Below are 19478 nucleotides of genomic sequence, written 5' to 3'. Positions count from 1 at the left end.
AAACTAGGATTTCTCTTTGCAAGGGTTTTGTTAAAAAAAAAAAAACCTGGTTAGAAGGGCCTGGCTGCTTGGAGCAGGGAGAGATGGGTGTGTCCCTGCTCCAATTAGCCACTCCAGGTATGCAGGGTAACTGTGGCTAATCACCTTGGAACCTAAGTGTGCTATAAAAGGGCAAACAGCTCACTAGCTGCTCTCTCTGCTCCTGGGAAGAACCCTGCTGGGTGAGTGGAAAACAACAGTGTGTTTTGTTGATGGAGCTGGGCATAAGGCTCAGTTTCATGTAGTTAGGGACTACTGCCTGTTTGGATGTAGTGGCCAGACGGCCAGGTATTTCATTTGTTTTGAACTGTTTTGTTTAATATTTATTTTTCTGCAAAAGTCAATAAAACTGGCTGAGGCCAGTTGCACCATACTTTGACTAGACTGTGTTTATGTGCATATAGCGCCCGTCTATCCCAGGATATACCTATAACAAAATACATGGTTAATATCCTCACTAATTTGACCCACCATCTTTACCATATCTTTAATACACTATCTAATAGACTTTTCAAAAGCCACAGTCTACATGTTTTACTATACTCAAAAGACGACACCCTGTTCGTATAATATGTCATATTGTAATACATCTTACAATTATTTCGCTATATATAGGTATCTACACCGACCCTACTAGACCATATGAAGACAAAGATCACGATATCACCTTATTTATATGCTCTGCTGCATCTTCATCCGCTTAATTGACATAACATGTACCCTGTTACCTAGACTTGTTAGACATCCATTGACACTATAATATTTTGTCTATGTCTCTAATAATGTGTCCATCTATTTTATTGTCCCATGAATTTGTATCTATGTAATATTAAAATACTATGTAACTATTTTCAGGCCGTGATCAAGGTCCTAGTAGGACTGAAACGTTGGCCAATTGCAATATATAAAAAAAATCCTTTTGGGATGGACAACAAATAAATGAATTGAATTTTGCAAAACGACTTATCGAGTGCCGTGGTTTCTATATATATTGTGATTGATCCCTTCCACTGAGCACCGAACGTCTATCCCAGGAGACGGTGGTCCCGTGAGCTAATCCCGTTACAATACATATTGCTTCCTTTGCTCTCTAGATTCATTTTTCCATCCCACTATACACTGCTCATATCCATGGTTACAACCACCCTGCAGTCCATCAGCTGTGGTCATGCTTGCACACTATATAGGAAAAAGAGCTGGCCTCTCTGGCCGGGAACCGTGGGAGCGCACATAGGCTGGTGCTTTTTCTTAGTGTGCAAGCACGGCCACTGCACCTGAATTGCAAGGTGGGCGTAACCATGGAAACAAGCAGTGTATAATGTGATGGAAAAATTAATAAAGCCAGCAAAGGAAGCAATATGGACAATCGCAATAACTTTCTTAACTTTCTCTATATGATAAATGCCATTTGCTGAATTAAGACAACCCCTGAGTGTCCTTCAGTTGACCTTGGAAGAAAGATGGCTGCTATGAGCTGACTTAATAATGTTACCATGGCCATAGGTGATAAATACAGTGGCCCCTATAGAAGATACCAAGGATTAAATACTGGCTAGCTAGAAACTGTTTGCACAAATGGCCACTAGATGGAGCTATAGCAGCATGACTACAAGTAAAATAAATTGACACAACAGATAGCTGCAGAAGGTATGACAACACAACTTAAGAAGTGAATATAATGCATAGTGAGAATCGTGTCTGTATAAAGGCAACATGTCCCGGAATAGAAATCATCTGAGCGAGTGCTGCATACATAGAGACTGAACCAGCAAGGACTGCTGGGAGATTTGGGCTCTGTGTGAATTGAAATTGTGAAAGAAGCTCTTTACTATAATACAGGCGGTAACTGAGGATAAGTAGAAGAACAAGCAGACAATGTGTTTAAACAGTTACTCAACTCTTTATGTAGATTAATTCTACATGAAACAGGGAAAGGTGCCAAAGGTAGACATTCACTTATTGTGAATACTGCGAGCATGTAAGTCAAAGGCTGAGTGATTAACTTCCAGAACTTCTCACTCTGTAAGCCTACTTTCACACTAGTGTTTGTAGTTCAGCAGGGGGTTCAGCAAAAACGCTTCTGTTACAGATAATGCAACCATCTGCTTCCGTTATGAATGGATCCGGTTGTATTATCTTTAACATTGCCAAGACAGATCCGTCATGAACTCCACTGAAAGTCAATGGAGGACGGATCCGTTTTCTATTGTGTCAGAGAAAACGGATCCGTCCCTATTGGCTTGCATTGTAGGTAATGCCGGATCAGTCTTTCTCCGCATCCCAGGATGGAAAGCAAACTACAACATGTTGCAGTTTGCTCTCCGGTCTGGGAACACAGCTGAACGGAATGCATTTTGTTCAGTTCAGTTCAGTCTTGTCCCCATTGACAATGAATGGGGACAAAACTGAAGCGTTTTTGTTTTTTAAATGCTAGTGTGAAAGTGGCCTTACTGTTCTTAGAGATGGGTGTAAATCCGTGTCCTACGTGCATTGAGTCACCAGCACATGCACATTAGGAGTCGCTCTCTTTACACACATGTAGTTCAAACAGTGGCTGTCAGAATGTGCTGTGCTGTCCATTCCTGGGTGCACGGGGTGTGAGGGCTCGCCCAGCTCTCCCTCTACACATCCAAACCAGCGCTGGCTTCATCTGTGGATCCCTCCTATCCACCACCCTCTGCTTATCTGTCCATCTCCTCTACCTTTCTGTGTGAAGAGTCAGGACCTCCAGTGTCCTGCCCGCTACAAGTTCTCTAGACAGCAGATCACAAGGAGAGAGGAGAGGATACAGACAAAGGGGAGGAAACAGGGGGAGAGACAAGGGAACAGAATGAGAGAAGCAGAAAAGGAAGGAGAAGCAGCTCAATCCATACACATTCTTCTATGGCACACGCAAATCCTGGTAATTGGGACTATTTTCTTTTGGACAAGGAATGTTGTGTTTGCTTTGTGAGAGTTTACATGGGATGGGGGGCTGGACCCTTTGGAATAACTATGTCCCTGTCTAACCAGCCTTTCTCACTTTGTCCTTGTCCCTCTCTTACCTTCCTTCTCTATTGAACAGACCGTGCACGTGAATGAATCTGCATAGAAAAGACGCCGACGCACGACTGCCTTGCAAGGTGTAGGATTGGCTTCTAAGAACAGGATCTCAGCTACCCATCCAGTAAAATGGACTGTGTGATTGGAAGCTCTCTCGTGTGGTTTTCTGTCCTCTTACTCTGTATCCTGACTCCGGTAAGCGTCAAAAATGATTTAATGTACTGTATTCTGACTCCAAGCAGTGCTACAGATGTAGCAGTGCTGAGTTTGTCATTTGGGACAACTATATCAGAATGTGTTTCAGTGGTATTCGACAGAATTGAAGATGCATGCATTATCTTAAAAGGGCTGTCTCACTTCAGCAAATGGCATTTATCATGTAGGGAAAGTTAACACAAGGCACTTACTAATGTATTGTGATTGTCCATATTGCCTCCTGTGCTGACTTGAGTCATTTTTCCATTGTATTATGCACTGGTTGTTTCCAGGGGTAGTGCGGATACAGGGTGGCCAGGATGGGCACTTCTGCGCATGTGTGCCTATGCATGCTCCCATGGTCCCGGACACCAGAGAGGTTGGCAATGTTTCCTATACTGTATAAGAACAACCACTGCTGATGGATTGCAGGGTGGTTGTAACCACTGGACATGTGCAGTGTATAATGTGATGGAAAAAGGAATCAAGCCAGCACAGGAGGCAATATGGACACTCACAGTACATTAGTAAGTGTCTTGTATTAACTTTCTCTACATGATAATTACCCCTTTAACTCCGAGAGCTATCACTGTGCACAGTATTAAAGAATACTATGACACGATCAGCTGTTCTAGGTACAACCTGATACACTGCACTGTTACAGAATGCAGGGGCTCAGGTGATTGTCTTGTCTAATGACATAACCCTACACAACCAGGAGAATGTACGTGCAACTCTCGATGAGCTTGAAAAACTGTTCAGAGAATGGGAACCTTTCCTCTGACCACCCGCTTTCTAAGGGACAGTCCAACTTTTTGGTCCATCTGACCCCCTTTCGGTAGAATGGGTTTATCTGCTTAACTTGTTTTACCTTGCTTTGAAGAGATATGCAGTCTGATAACCTCTAATTCTGCAAATGGATAATTACAATAGCAATCCGCCTGAAGGTTATTACGCTGCGATGTGCGCCTTCCTTATTAGAGATAATGGAAAATTCTATTCTCCGAGATCTGAATCAGACTAGTTTGCTGCAAATCTCAAACTGGACAAATCAGCTCTGCCATGTCTGCTTGAGAAACTCCTAAATGCCTGTACAGTGATGCAGCGGGAGTCATTTCCATATAAAAGGGGGTCATTATAAAGGGCTAATTATAAACTATATAAAGGGGGTCATTTATCATTGAGATTGTTTTTATGTCACTTTGAAGTTTGCTTTTGCATTGTGTGGTTGAACCAAATTTATGCACAGTTTTCAAGTATCTGGTGTAACTGCATTGTGTTGTATGACTCAGTCCTAAAAAGTATACCAGGAGGCTGCCTGGCGTAGATTGTGCCTTTTTTTTTTTTTTTTTTTTTTTTTTTTTTTTTTTTACATTTCTGCACCATTTCTAGTGTTGCAGACAGTAAATGTGCTGTAATCCAGGTCTAATCTCACTTTGCTTTAAACATAGACCACATTGAAAAGTGGCTGGCAAAAAAGTTGCAATTGGCATGTTGTGCAACATTTATAAACCAAAAAACTGACATATTTGGTTTGATAAATGACCCCCAATATATATATATATATATATATATATATATATATATGCTATTATGAAGTATGTAAATAAATACGTGATTATTTTATAAGCACTTGTATCCATACACTGACCTGATAAGTGTAGATGAGTCTGGTGCCCCTGACTGGCCAGTCGAGGTGTGGTCAACATACATGGAGTTTTATTGAGCTTTAATAGTATGTAAACCGGGGACTCAAAAGTATCCAGGCTACAAAGTCTAAGGCTTGGTTCACATCTGCAGCAGAGGTTCCAGCAGGAGCCTACCTTGCAGATTCCAGCAAAAAAAAGAAAAAAAAAGGACGGAATACCACTCTATGCAGTGGTTATATGTCTGTCAGAATATCGGTACCCACATGCCAGAAACCTGATTATAGTCAATGGGATCCATTAGGCTCCGAAAGTGTATGGCATATTCTGGATCTGGCTGTTCTGGGTTTCTGTTCCTATGTCAAAATTTCAGTGCAACTCAACCTAGGGGTTTCTGTGATACAGACCCATTCTTGACTGTCGTGTACATTTCCTGTTTGACACCAGCCAGGAATTAAGCCATTGAGTGGTTACCCCTTTAACCACAAAAATTCGAAATTTCCAGTCTGATGCCCATCATCACCCTTGGCTAAGCTGATTTCAGACAAATTTCTTGAATTCCCTTCTTTTAAATGCAGTTGTCCTACGACTAAACCATTGAAAAACTCACTTTACTTTTTACAAATGAGACACTGAATAAGAAACAAGCCTTGATTATAAATATAAATAAGAAACCACCCTCAGCACAGTGGTGGCTGAGTCATGGGGGGGGTGGTGGGGTCTGTACCAAGAACCAGTACTGCGTCAACCCTATTAATTATACAAATATTACAGAGATAGCAGAGGCGAGTATGAACTGAGTTAATGGGAATCTGTCACCATGAAAATCCAGTGCAATCTACAGGCAGCATGATAGACTGCAGGAGGAGTTGAGCGGGTTGATATATAGTTTTAAGATAAATGATTCAGTAAAACTTGGTGCTCTTTCTAGGCTTAAGAGCCATGTGACAGGTAACCCTGCCTCACTATGTATACAGAGGTAGCCGTCAATCACTGATAGGACTGCCCATATGACCCTTAAGCCTAGAAAGAGCAGAGGTTTAAATGAATAAATTACAAGTTATACAGAATTTTTTCCCATAAAAATACATATTAATCTTCTCAGCTCCTCCTGCTCTATAACATGCTGTCTACAGATGGGTATACCACCAATGAGACCAGGTGAGGCGATCACCTCAGGCAGCACCAGGAAGGAGCAAGAGGGGGGCAGCAGATGGGCCATGGGCATTGAATGCTTTCATTATGGCAAAGGGGTTAGGTTAATAAATTGGCATGGGGGGGCGCCGTTTCAGTTTTCGCCTCAGGCAGCAGAAAGGCTAGGTGCACCACTGCCTACAGATTGCACTGCATATTCATGGTGACAGGTTCCATTAAGGGTACTTTCACACTAGTGTTTTTCTTTTCCGGCATAGAGTTCCGTCACAGGGGCTCTATACCGGAAAATAACTGATCAGTCACATCCCCATGCATTCTGAATGGAGAGTAATCCGTTCAGGATGTCTTCAGTTGAGTCATTTTGACTAATCGGGCAAAAGATAAAACCGCAGCATGCTTACAGTTTTATCTCCGGCGAAAAAAACTAAAGACTTTCCTGAATGCCGGATCCGGCATTTTTTTCCATAGGAATGTATTAGTGTTCAAAATACCGGAATGCCTGTGAGAAAAATAAATGCCAGATTCCGTTTTGCCAGATGACACAGGAAAGACCGATCCGGCATTTCAATGCATTTTTCTGACTGATCAGGCATTTTTAAGACTGATCAGGATCCTGATCAGTCTTACTAATGCCATCAGTTGGCATACGTTTTGCCGGATAAGGCCTTATCCGGCGACGGAACTGCTTGCCGGATAAGGCAACGTTTGATTGCAGTCCATTATACTAAAAGCACTAAATATTATTATTTATTTTTAAAGCGCCATTCATTCCATGGCGCTGTACATATGATAACGGGTATAGATACATAATACAGACAATTGCACTAAGCATGAACAAGACAATTACACACTGGTAAAGAAGGATAGATGGCCCTGCCCTACGAAGGCTTGACAATTATGTGATATACTTCAGCTGCATTTATGAAACCTATCTAGTCTTAGTAATATATAGTAGTGATGGCCTTGCGGTTCGCCCGGCGGTCGGTTCGCGGCAAACTTTGCACATTCACGATCCGCTGAACATGCGGACATATGGCAATGTCCGCGTGTGCCATATTCTTTTGCATTACGCTGAACTTTGACCCATGACACATTCAGAACAGCTAATTGAGACGTTTCAGCACATGGACACACCCCCACCCTATAACAGAACCCGATCTGGCAGCCATTTTACATTATGTGTTTTGCCAGTGTAGAGAGAGGTTGCATTTTGGAGCAGGGACAGGCTGTTAGGAACTTAGGGACACCAAACGCTAGCTAATAGGGCCACAAAAGTCCTTTTAAGGACTGGTAACGTTGTGCTATCGATAGGTGTGATACACAAAAGGGTGTGATATACATATAATATACTTTCTAACATAGAAAGTATATTATAGTGCATTTGTATTCTTCCAGAAAATACTGATTGAGGGCTGCGATCTATCAGCTTCCACAAAATAGTGATAGAGGTTTTCTATATACCTGCGTCCACAAAACTTCTGCTTGAGGGTGATATACCAGCTTCAGCTAACAATTGATTGAGGCATGCCATATATCAGCTTCCACAAAATAGTGACAAAGGTTTTCCATATACCAGCATCCACAAAATTACTGCTTGAGGGTAATATACCAGCTTCCACCAAATACTGATTGAGGCCTGCGATATACCTGCTTCCATAAATACTCTTCTTCTCTAGGGACTTTGGCACGGGGTCATATTGAAAATGACAGGCAGAGGAAGAGGCAGGCCGTTCCGCAGGGTGGTAGGGGTCGGGCAGGTGCACCAGGCCAGAGCCGAAGTTGGAAAAGGTGCATGCGATTATGTCAAAGGACGCACCAGAGTTGGTTGAGTGGCTTACTCAGCCTTCCTCTTCTGCACCCTCCTCATCCTCTGTATCTCCACCCTCCTTACTCTCTGCTGTGTGCACCCCCAAAGACACCACCACTATTGCCCCTCCACTTGAGTCAGAGGAATTATTTTCCCACCCATTCCCAGACCTTACAGATGCGCAGCCATTCTTGGTATCGGATGAGGAAGAGGAGGTAGCAACGGCCGCCACCCAGCGGTCTGACGACAGTACCCAGATCAGCCAAAGGAGGGTGATCCCTGCTGTTGCTGCCTACTCCGAGATCTCTAATGTCAGTGGTGGTGAAGGTGATCATGATGACTTGTCGATAGACGTCACGTGGGTGCCCACAAGAGAGGAAAAAGAGGGGAGTTCAGAGGGAGAGACGGAGCAGCAGATAGGGAGGAGAATAGGGCAGAACTCACAGTACACAGGAGGCGAATAGCAGACTGCAAATGTATCTGGAGCAAGCCATCCGTCCATGCACAGTCACATCTTGTGCTCCCAGGACGCCGGCACATGGCTCCACAGTGTGGGCTTCTTTTAATGTGTTAGCTTCTGACACTAGTGTTGCCATCTGCAACCTGTGCTGTCAATGCATAATTTGCGGTAAGCCCAACCATCACCTAGGGACGACCGCCCTAAGAAGGCACCTGGCCTCCCATCACCGAGCCAAGTGGGAGCAACACCTTTTGGACCCACAAAGCCTCACTCCCGGTGCTCCATGTCCTGCCTCTTCTCCTTCTTCTTCTCCCATTTGTCCTCCACTCCACCTTCCACCATGCCATCGTAGCGTTCATCTGGCACAAGACAGGCTTCCGTGGCCAAAATGTTTGAGCGTTAAAAAAAAAAATAATGACACCGGATAATCCTCGTGCCCAATGGCTGACCGCTGGCTTGTCGGAACTGCTAGCCCACCAACTACTGCCATACAAATTGGTGGACTCGGAGAGCTTTAGATAATTTGTGGTCATTGGCACACCGCAATGGAAGGTCCGCGGAAGGAAATATTTCACCCTGTAGCTGGCCAGCTAAGACCTGTTCTAGGTTGCTAGTATAGCTTATATGTGTATACAGCCAGATCTGCTAATACCCTTAATACAGTTCCTATATTTATGTGTTAAAGACAAAAGCAGAGTTATTTACTGTGACATCATGTTTTGGATGTCATATAACTGTTATATTTTGTGTTCACAGAAGCAGAAAAAGCTAATATACTTTTAAGATTCATTTTGTAATGTAAGGTAAGCTCAGCGACTTTCCTACTTACGCCCATGAGAAATGAAGGGAATCTCCAGTATTTTGTGAGAGAATAAGTTATTATCCTTCCATCCCTGCTCAGAAAAACAGAGAGGCCTAGTCCAGTGTTAGGAGAAAGGTGTGTGAATTTACCTTCTATCTCTACCAGAAAAGATTAAAAAAAGGACTCGCCAAATTCAGAACTAATTGAGAAAATAGAACCGGATGATTCTATTCCTAGATGTCACGGCAATGATCAGGAGAGTGTTACAACTATTGTCCCAACAGGACAACAGAGAACAGTCCTCGCTAGACTTCCCATGCCGGAACCCACTGTATTTTCAGGAGACGTACTGAAGTTAATAGAGTGGAAGGCAAGTTTTGAAATGATCATTGAGTTATTCTACCTTCAGAGATATGTTGGTGGGGAAGCAAAGAAAGATCTTGAAGGAAACTTCTATATAAAAGACGTAGAAGCCAACAAGCAAGCTTGGGAAAAATTAAATGGAAGATAAGGAAGATGGTCATCCTTTCTTAGTACTAAGAGCTTTTAGAGATAAATTGAATAACTTGCCTAAAATAGGTCCTAAAGAACACTTCAGACTCCAAGAGTATGGTGACTTCCTGCAAGCATACAGCAATGCCATCCCACACGTTCAAGGACTGGAAGTACTGAATGACTATCTAGAAAATCATAGGATGCTAACTAAGCTACCTGAAGAAGTGGCTTCTAGATGGAATCGCTATGTGACTGAACAGTTAGATCTAGGCAAGAACTTCCCAAGTTTTAAAGAGTTCTCTGAGTTTGTCAATAAGAAAGCACGGATAGCATGTAATCCAGTAACATCATCTTACGTCTTAAAATCCTTAGAAGAAAGGCCTGAAAGAGCGATTAAACGTGCAAGATGGTTCTTTAAGACCTTGTCTGGATTTCAGGGAGCTGAACCGTATCACGATTCGTGACCCATATCCGCTTCCTCTGATCCTGGACCTATTTAACCAGATTGTTGGGGCTAAGGTTTTTTCTAAGTTGGATTTAAGAGGGGCATACAACCTAGTCAGGATCAGGGAAGGGGACGAATGGAAGACGGCCTTCAATACCCCTGAGGGTCATTTCGAGAATTTGGTTATGCCTTTTGGTTTGATGAATGCTCTGGCCGTCCAACATTTTGTGAACAGCATTTTTCATCATTTAATGAGGAAATTTGTACTGGTGTATCTGGATGACATTTTGATTTTTTTCTCCTGATTTCAAGACTCATCGAGACCACCTATGTCAGGTCTTGCTGATTCTGCAGGATAATAAATTGTACGCTAAACTGGAAAAATGTGTGTTTGCGGTTCCGGAGATTCAATTTCTTGGTTTCTTTCTCTCCACTTCTGGTTTTTGCATGGACCCTGAGAAGGTCTGCGCTGTGCTTGATTAGGAGCTTCCTGAGTATCAGAAGGCGCTGATGCGGTTTTTGGATTTTGCCAATTATTACAGAAAGTTAATTTTGAATTATTCCTCTGTTGTTAAGCCACTCACTGATATGACTAAAAAGGGGGTAGATTTTTCTTCGTGGTCGGTAGATGCGCTTAAAGCCATTTCTAGTATCAAAGTTTTGCTTCAGCTCCCATTTTAGTACAACCTGATGTCTCTCTACCTTTTATTGTTGAGGCGGACGCTTCTGAGGTGGGCGTGGGTGCGGTCTTATCTCAGGGTCCCTCTCCTGCCAAATGGCGACCGTGTGCCTTTTTCTCAAGGAAACTCTCTTCTGCAGAGAGAAATCACGATGTGGGAGATAGGGAGTTGTGGGCCATCAAATTAGCTTTTGAGGAATGGCGCCATTGGTGCCAGACACCCCATTACCGTGTTTACAGACCATAAGAATCTGGCCTACTTGGAATCGGCCAAGCGTCTGAACCCGAGACAGGCCAGATGGACTTTGTTCTTTTCTAAGTTTAATTTTGTTGTTACGTTCCGCCCTGGGGTTAAAAATGTGAAGGTGGATGCCCTGTCACGTTGTTTTCTGGGAGGGGGGAACTTTGAAGACCCGGGTCCCATTTTGGCTGAAGGGGTGGTCGTCTCTGCTCTTTATCCTGATTTGGAGGCAGAGGTTCAGGCAGCCCAGGCAGAGGTTCCTGATCTTTGTCCCCCTGGGAGGTTGTTTGTGCCTCTAGCTTTACAACACAAGTTTTTTAAGGAGCACCACAATACTGTACTTGCTGGGCACCCGGGGAGCAGAGCCACAGTGGATCTCATTGCTCAGAGATTCTGGTGACCGGCTCTTCGTAAGATGGTTGAGGGTTTTGTGACAGCCTGCGAGACCTCCGCTCGTGCCAAGGTTCCTCATTCACGGCCATCGGGTTCTCTCCTCCAGTTACCCATTCCTTCCCGTCCTTGGACGCATCTGTCCATGGACTTTATTACGGACCTGCCTCGTTCCTCGGGGAAGACTGTGATTCTGGTAGTAGTGGACCGTTTTAGCAAAATGGCACATTTCATTCCCTTTTCTGGGTTACCCAATGCTGGCGCAAGCTTTTGTTGATCACATTGTTAAATTGCATGGCATTCCTTCAGACATCGTCTCTGATAGGGGCACGCAATTTGTTTCCAGATTCTGGAAGGCCTTCTGTTCTCGCTTGGGGGTTCGGTTGTCATTCTCTTCTGCTTTCCACCCGCAGTCGAATGGCCAGACAGAGCGCGTCAATCAGAATCTGGAGACATATCTGCGCTGTTTTGTGGCGGAGAATCAGGAGGATTGGTGTTCTTTTTTGTCCCTTGCTGAGTTTGCTTTAAATAACCTTCGCCAGGATCCCTCTAATAAGTCACCATTTTTTGGTGCATATGGGTTTCATCCGCAGTTTGGGACATTCTCTGGAGAGGGGTCTTTTGGTTTACCTGATAAGGAGAGATTTTCCTCATTTTTGTCATTAATTTGGCAAAAGATTCAGGGTAATCTGAAGAGGATGAGTGAGAGATATAAGCGTGTGGCAGATAAGAGACGTGTGCCTGGTCCGGACCTGAATGTGGGTGATCTGGTGTGGTTGTCTACAAAGAATATCAAACTGAAGGTTCCCTCCTGGAAGTTGGGTCCTAAGTTTATTGGGCCTTATAAGATCTTGTCCGTCATCAATCCCATTGCCTTCCGTCTTGATCTTCCTCAGACTTGGAAGATCCATAATGTTTTTCACAGGTCCCTATTAAAACCTTATGTCCAACCCACTGTACCCTCCTCTTTGCCTCCTCCTTCGATTGATAGTAATTTTGAATTCCAGGTCTCTAGGATTGTGGATTCTCGCATTATCCGCGGTTCTCTCCAGTACCTCGTTCATTGGGAGGGTTATGGTCCTGAGGAGAGGATGTGGGTCCCAGTGGCGGACATTAAGGCCACTAGTCTTATCAGGGCTTTCCATAGGTCTCATCCTGAGAAGGTGGGCTCTGAGTGTCCGAAGTCCACCTGTAGAGGGAGGGGTACTGTCACCGCCACTTCTGTGAGAAGGTCTGTTAGATGTTCTTCTCTACCTGCATGAAGTTCTTTGTTTTGGTTTCACTTTGTCATCTCCTTTCCTTCTCCCAACTGTCACCTATTTACACTAATTGTCTCCCTTTATATTCCCTCCTATACTGCCTCACTTTGCGGTTTATACTTCTTCTTGGATTGTGTTCACTGCTGGATGCTGCTTCTGCTGATTCCTCAGATAAGTCTGTTTCCTTTATTTGTGTTTCCTTGCTGGCTTGATTCTAGGTGACCCTGACTCCGTCCGTATTAAGTGCAGGGAGTCGGTGGTCGTGTCCCCTCACTATTATAGGGTTTTCAGGTGTCACATAGTATAAGGTATTTGGACATGCAGTCATCTACCATAAAGACCTTTGCATGGGCATAGCAGTCAGGGAGAGCTCTAGGGGTTTTATATGCTCCTTGGTTTGGGATCAAGCCAGTCGGATGTTTATTTATAAGTTCCAGCTTTCTGCAACACCATCCGTGACACCAGCAGTTCATGCTTCAAGAGGCCTGAATGTAACAGAATTGAAAAATTCTAATTGGTTCACAGGCCGAGAGTTCCTATGGGAAAAGGAAATCATGCCCAGTAAAGGTTACACAGAATTGTCTGAGTGATCCAGAAGTAAAAGTTGTACAAACATTGAGCACTGCTGCCAAGTGTCAAGATTACATAGTTGAAAGACTAGCCAGATGTTTAAAATGGAATACAGTCATAAACGTAGTAGCTCGAATTCAACGTTTGGCAAAGGTAATCAGAAAGAAGGAATTGTTGAATGTAGAAGAAAGAATGAAAGCTGAAGAAACTGTCATTAGACTCATTCAACAAAGATTCTACAGTGGAGAGTTGAAGAGACTTAGTCAAGAAGCTAAAAGGCTTCCAAACAACCACCCATTGTACAAGCTTAATCTTGTTCTGCAGGATGGTATACTGAAGGTTGGAGGGAGACTGGAAAATGCATTGTTACCTAGCAGAGTGAAGCATCCAGCAATTCTACCCAAAAATCTCTACCTTCACAAGATTGATTATTGATCACTACCACAACATATCCTTGCATCAAGGAAGAAGCTTCACCCAAAGCTGTTCGAGAGAAGGTGGTTACTGGATTGTGAAAGGAAGTAAAGTTATAGCAAAGTATATACGTAAATGTGTAGTCTGCAGAAAGGCACGTAGACCTACAGAAGAACAAAGAATGGTAGATTTACAGGCAGATCGTGTAAACCCATCACCACCATTTCTTTATAGCGGAATGGATTACTTTGGCCCATTCATCATTAAGCAAAACCGGAAGGAGTACAAGAGATATGGACTAATATTTACATGTCTGAGTTCCAGAGCAATTCACCTGGAAATGTTAGAGGATATGTCAACTGACTCTTTCATCAATGCCTTAAGATGTTTCATAGCCATTAGAGGTACCGTCAGAGTTTAGATCTGACCAAGCATGAATTGAAGAAGGCGCTAAAAGAGATTGATAAAGAAAAAGTAACTGAGTATTTGTTAGAGAAACAGTGTGATTTTCATATGTGATTTTCACATGAATGCTCCACATGCAAGCCATACAGGAGGAGTTTGGGAAAGACAAATCAGAACTGTGAGAAATGTGTTAAGTTCGGTGTTGAAAAAGAGCGCCAAAAGAATAGATGATGCTTCACTTAGGACCCTATTCTATGAAGTAATGTCTATTGTTAACAGTCGTCCACTTACAGTTAATAACATCACCGATCCAACAAGTTTGGAGCCTTTAACTCCCAACCATCTACAAACCAGATTCCAAAAAAGTTGGGACACTAAACAAATTGTGAATAAAAACTGAATGCAATGATGTGGAGATGGCAAATGTCAATATTTTATTTGTAATAGAACGTAGATGACAGATCAAACGTTTAATCCGAGTAAATGTATCATTTTAAAGGAAAAATATGTTGATTCACATTTTCATGGTGTCAACAAATCCCAAAAAAGTTGGGACAAGTACCAATAAGAGGCTGTAAAAAGTACATTTGCGCATAACGAAGAGCTGGAAGACCAATTAACACTAATTAGGTCCATTGGCAACATGATTGGGTATAAAAAGAGCTTCTCAGAGTGGCAGTGTCTCTCAGAAGCCAAGATGGATAGAGGATCACCAATTCCAACAATGTTGCGCAGATAGATAGTGGAGCAATATCAGAAAGGTGTTACCCAGCGAAAAATTGCAAAGACTTTGCATCTATCATTATCAACTGTGCATAACATCATCCGAAGATTCAGAGAATCTGGAACAATCTCTGTGCGTAAGGGTCAAGGCCGTAAAACCATACTGGATGGCCGTGATCTCCGGGCCCTTAAACGACACTGCACCACAAACAGGAATGCTACTGTAAAGGAAATCACAGAATAGGCTCAGGAATACTTCCAGAAACCATTGTCGGTGAACACAATCCACCGTGCCATCTGCCGTTGCCAGCTGAAACTCTACAGTGCAAAGAAGAAGCCATATCTAAGCAAGATCCACAAGCACAGGCGTTTTCACTGGGCCAGGGATCATTTAAAATGGAGTGTGGCAAAATGGAAGACTGTTCTGTGGTCAGACAAGTCATGATTGGAAGTTCTTTTTGGAAATCTAGGACGCCATGTCATCCGGACCAAAGAGGACAAGGACAACCCAAGTTGTTATCAACACTCAAGTTCAGAAGCCTGCATCTCTGATGGTATGGGGTTGCATGAGTACGTGTGGCATGGGCAGCTTGCATGTCTGGAAAGGCACCATCAATGCAGAAAGATAGATTCAGGTTCTAGAACAACATATGCTCCCATCCAGACGTCATCTCTTTCAGGGAAGACCCTGCATTTTTCAACAAGATAATGCCAGACCACATTCTGCATCAATCACAACATCATGGCTGCGTAGGAGAAGGATCCGGGTACTGAAATGGCAAGTCTGCTGTCCAGATCTTTCACCTATAGAGAACATTTGGTGCATCATAAAGAGGAAGGTGCAACAAAGAAGGCCCAAGACGATTGAACAGTTAGAGGCCTGTATTAGACAGGAATGGGAGAGCATTCCTATTTCTAAACTTGAGAAACTGGTATCCTCGGTCCCCAGACGTCTGTTGAGTGTTGTAAGAAGAAGGGGAGATGCCACACAGTGGTGAAAATGGCCTTGTCCCAACTTTTTGGGGATTTGTTGACACCATGAAATTCTGATTCAACATATTTTTCCCTTAAGATGGTACATTTTCTCAGTTTAAACTTTTGTTCCGTGATTTATGTTCTATTCTGAATAAAATATTAGAAGTTGGCACCTCCACATAATTGCATTTAGCTTTTAGTCACAATTTGTATAGTGTCCCACCTTTTTTGGAATCCGGTTTGTACTTCACCCTAAGTCGGATTACATAGTCACCGCCTGGCAAATTCACCAAAGAGGATTTTTATGCCAGAAGGAGATGGTGAAGAGTTCAATATATATCAGAACAGTTTTGGAATAGATGGAGAAAAGAGTACTTAGCCAATCTTATGCTAAGAAGTAAATGGCAAACACCCAGAAGAAATGTCCAAGTTGGTGACATAGTGTTATTGAAAGAAGATTTCCATAGAAGTCAATGGAAATTGGCCAAAGTTCTAGAAGTTCAAAATGATGAAGACAAACTAGTAAGAAGAGTGTTACAAATAGGAGATTGAAAACTTGACAAAAAAGGAAAACGTCTCACTACTTCACTCAAGTTGGAACGTCCTATACAGAAGTTAGTTTTAGTGAGTGATAAAAGACACTTGGAAGTTGAGAACCTATTGGAAAGTTCCTCAAATTCATGTTCAAGTCCTACCACTAAGAACATATACTTATAGGTAATTTTGGTGGAAGTGTAGCTGTCCAGCTAAGATCTGTCCTAGGTTGCTAGTTTAGCTTATATGTGTATACAGCTAGATCTGCTAATAGCCTTAATATAGTTCCTATGTTTATGTGTTAAAGACAAAAGCTGAGTTATTTACTGTGACATCATGTTTTGGATGTCATATAACTGTTATATTTTGTGTTCACAGGAGCAGAAAAAGATAATATGCTTTTAAGAATGATTTTGTAATGTAAGGTAAGCTCAGTGACACAGCAGAAACAGAAAGCATAGTGTTAATCTGTTGTTGCTGGGCAGAAGTCTAGACCAATCACAGCCAGCCTCACACACAGCCTGTCTGGGAATTCCCAGAATCATTATTCACCAGAGGCAGGAGCTAAAGAGACATTCACTCCAGTGAGAGCTGTGTTTTTATGGAAGCAGAGAGGCCAAAATAGGTATTTAAATCAGTTATATAATGTTCCTACTGTTAGTATAGTAATTAGAACTGCATACTGAACCAGTTATAGGTGTGTTTACTTAAAGTTCCACCAAACACAAATTGCAAGCTACAAATTGCAAGCTACAATTGCAAACTACCAAGTTCACAATCCAAATTCAAATTCCATATTGCAGTGTGAGGGGGAAACTCCACACTGAACACAGGAGAGAAGGGGAACAGTAACTGGGCCTGGAAACTAGGGAAGAAACAGGTCACCTCCTAGACAACCCTAATCTGGGCCCTGACAACCTATCAATATGAATAGACCTTGAAGGTAAGAATATTCATGAGCAGGCTACCTAGGCATTGATTTCCCTATAAGGCCCTGGAATAAGTATAGGACCAGAGACAACCCATTCCTCCCAAGATGGACAAATGGAAGTATCTGTCTCAGGTCCAGATACAACAACAGGGAATATAACAAATACAAACAAACGCAACACTTTTGTAGAGATGAAAGAACAGGAACACCAGAGAGGATCTCACACCAGCTCAGCCAAACCCAAATTAAGCTATCAACCGCATAGTCAGAAGGGTGGGGTGAGACTATAAAGGGTAGAAGTGATGACCACTGAGCAACAGCTGAGAAAAGGGATGTGGTTATTAACCCTATAAACACTGAATCAAGAGAGATCAAGGAGGCTGTTAGATTCCTCCACGCTCAGCCAATGACACGTGCCTGCAAAAAGAGCGCGGTTTGAAGATGCATTGGTCACTTCAGATATGAGATCATTCTTGCAGCCAACCCATCGACAGCCGCCCTCCGGATCCAGCCTCAGTGACGCCTAGATCAACATGTGTCTGGCTACATCGGGTTAACGGCCAATGTGGAAGCGAGGAACCCCTTGACAACTGGATGTGCAGGCTTGACCAGTGGCCAGAGCTGGCACAATTTGCCATGGAACTCATGGCTTGCCCCTCGTCGAGTGTCCTGTTCAAAAGTACGTTCAGCGCAGCAGGGGGGATCGTGACTAATAAGCGCACTCGCCTAGATCACGACAGTGTGGACTACCTCACATTTTTTAAAATGAATGAGGCATGGATCTTGTAGGAATTCAACACCCACATATTTATCCTGTGACCACCTAACGTACCTCCAGCCACAGATTCCAAAGTTCTTTGCTGTCAGGTGAATGCCTATTGCCTAATTTTTAGGGCCTGTACTGGACAACAGTTAGTCATGTGACTGTGCCCCCCACACCGTACTGTGCCCTTCACCCCGTACTGTGCCCCCTTATACACTGCATTGTGCCCTCTCACCACACCCTGTGCAGTGCCCTTAGTCATTCCCTGTACTGTGCCCTCTTATACCCTTTTATCCGGTCACGGTATGGCAGTGTTATCCGGTCACTGTACAGAGATGTTATCCGGTCAATGTATGGCGGTGGTATCCAATAACTGGATGGCCATAACTGTATCCCTTTCTCTGCCCATGCCATCCTTTTTTAGAATCTGGTATGAGAGGGAAAAATATGCAGATTGCTGTGCTAAGGGCATTTGTGCCACAATCTGTGTTAGAACTACGCCTAATAGAGATTTATTTCTATATAATAAATGACCACTAGGGATGAGCGAACTCGAACTGTATAGTTCGGGTTCGTACCGAATTTTGGGGTGTCCGTGACACGGACCCGAACCCGGACATTTTCGTAAAAGTCCGGGTTCGGGTTCGGTGTTCGTCGCTTTCTTCGCGCTTTTGTGACGCTTTCTTGGCGCTTTTTGAAAGGCTGCAAAGCAGCCAATCAACAAGCGTCATACTACTTGCCCCAAGAGGCCATCACAGCCATGCCTACTATTGGCATGGCTGTGATTGGCCAGAGCACCATGTGACCCAGCCTCTATTTAAGCTGGAGTCACATAGCGCCGCCCGTCACTCTGCTCTGATTAGCGTAGGGAGAGGTTGCGGCTGCGACAGTAGGGCGAGATTAGGCAGATTAACTCCTCCAAAGGACTTGATTAACTGATCGATCTGCAGCTGTGGATCATTGAGCTGCTGATCCTCAATTGCTCACTGTTTTTAGGCTGCACAGACCGTTTGTCAGTCACATTTTTCTGGGGTGATCGGCGGCCATTTTGTGTCTTGTGGTGCGCCAGCACAAGCTGCGACCAAGTGCATTTAACCCTCAATGGTGTGGTTGTTTTTTGGCTAAAGCCTACATCAGGGTGAAGCTGTCACACCAAGTGCATTTAACCAGCAATAGTCTGTTCATTTTTTGGCCATATACAAAATCAGGGGCAAGCTGCGCCTGTCACCAAGTGCATTTAACCCTCAATGGTGTGGTTGTTTTTTGGCTAAAGCCTACATCAGGGTGAAGCTGTCACACCAAGTGCATTTAACCAGCAATAGTCTGTTCATTTTTTGGCCATATACTAAATCAGGGGCAAGCTGCGCCTGTCACCAAGTGCATTTAACCCTCAATGGTGTGGTTGTTTTTTGGCTAAAGCCTACATCAGGGTGAAGCTGTCACACCAAGTGCATTTAACCAGCAATAGTCTGTTTATTTTTTGGCCATATCCCAGTCTAATTCTGTCA

The 19478-nt window shown here is 43.4% G+C and overlaps 1 protein-coding gene across 3 annotated transcripts in view; it reads left to right on the top strand.

Annotated features, from left to right (window-relative positions):
- Positions 1-2599: 2599 nt before the first annotated feature.
- Positions 2600-19478, top strand: part of LOC122920535 (snake venom vascular endothelial growth factor toxin ICPP-like) — an 88360-nt gene continuing 71481 nt past the window's right edge. The window contains exons 1-2 of one of the 3 annotated variants that reach the window (XM_044270116.1): positions 2600-2941; positions 3104-3276. In XM_044270116.1, the coding sequence (XP_044126051.1) occupies positions 3211-3276 (66 nt within the window). In that variant the 5' untranslated portion in view covers positions 2600-2941; positions 3104-3210. The remainder of the gene's footprint in view (positions 2942-3103; positions 3277-19478) is intronic. The other 2 variants (XM_044270114.1, XM_044270115.1) reach the window with 2 other exon arrangements.

This window comes from Bufo gargarizans, chromosome 10, assembly GCF_014858855.1.
Source record: "Bufo gargarizans isolate SCDJY-AF-19 chromosome 10, ASM1485885v1, whole genome shotgun sequence".
In the NCBI taxonomy this organism is placed as follows: Eukaryota; Metazoa; Chordata; class Amphibia; order Anura; family Bufonidae; genus Bufo; species Bufo gargarizans.
The sequence above is the reverse complement of the archived record's forward strand: the minus strand, read 5'-3'. Positions and strand labels throughout refer to the sequence as shown.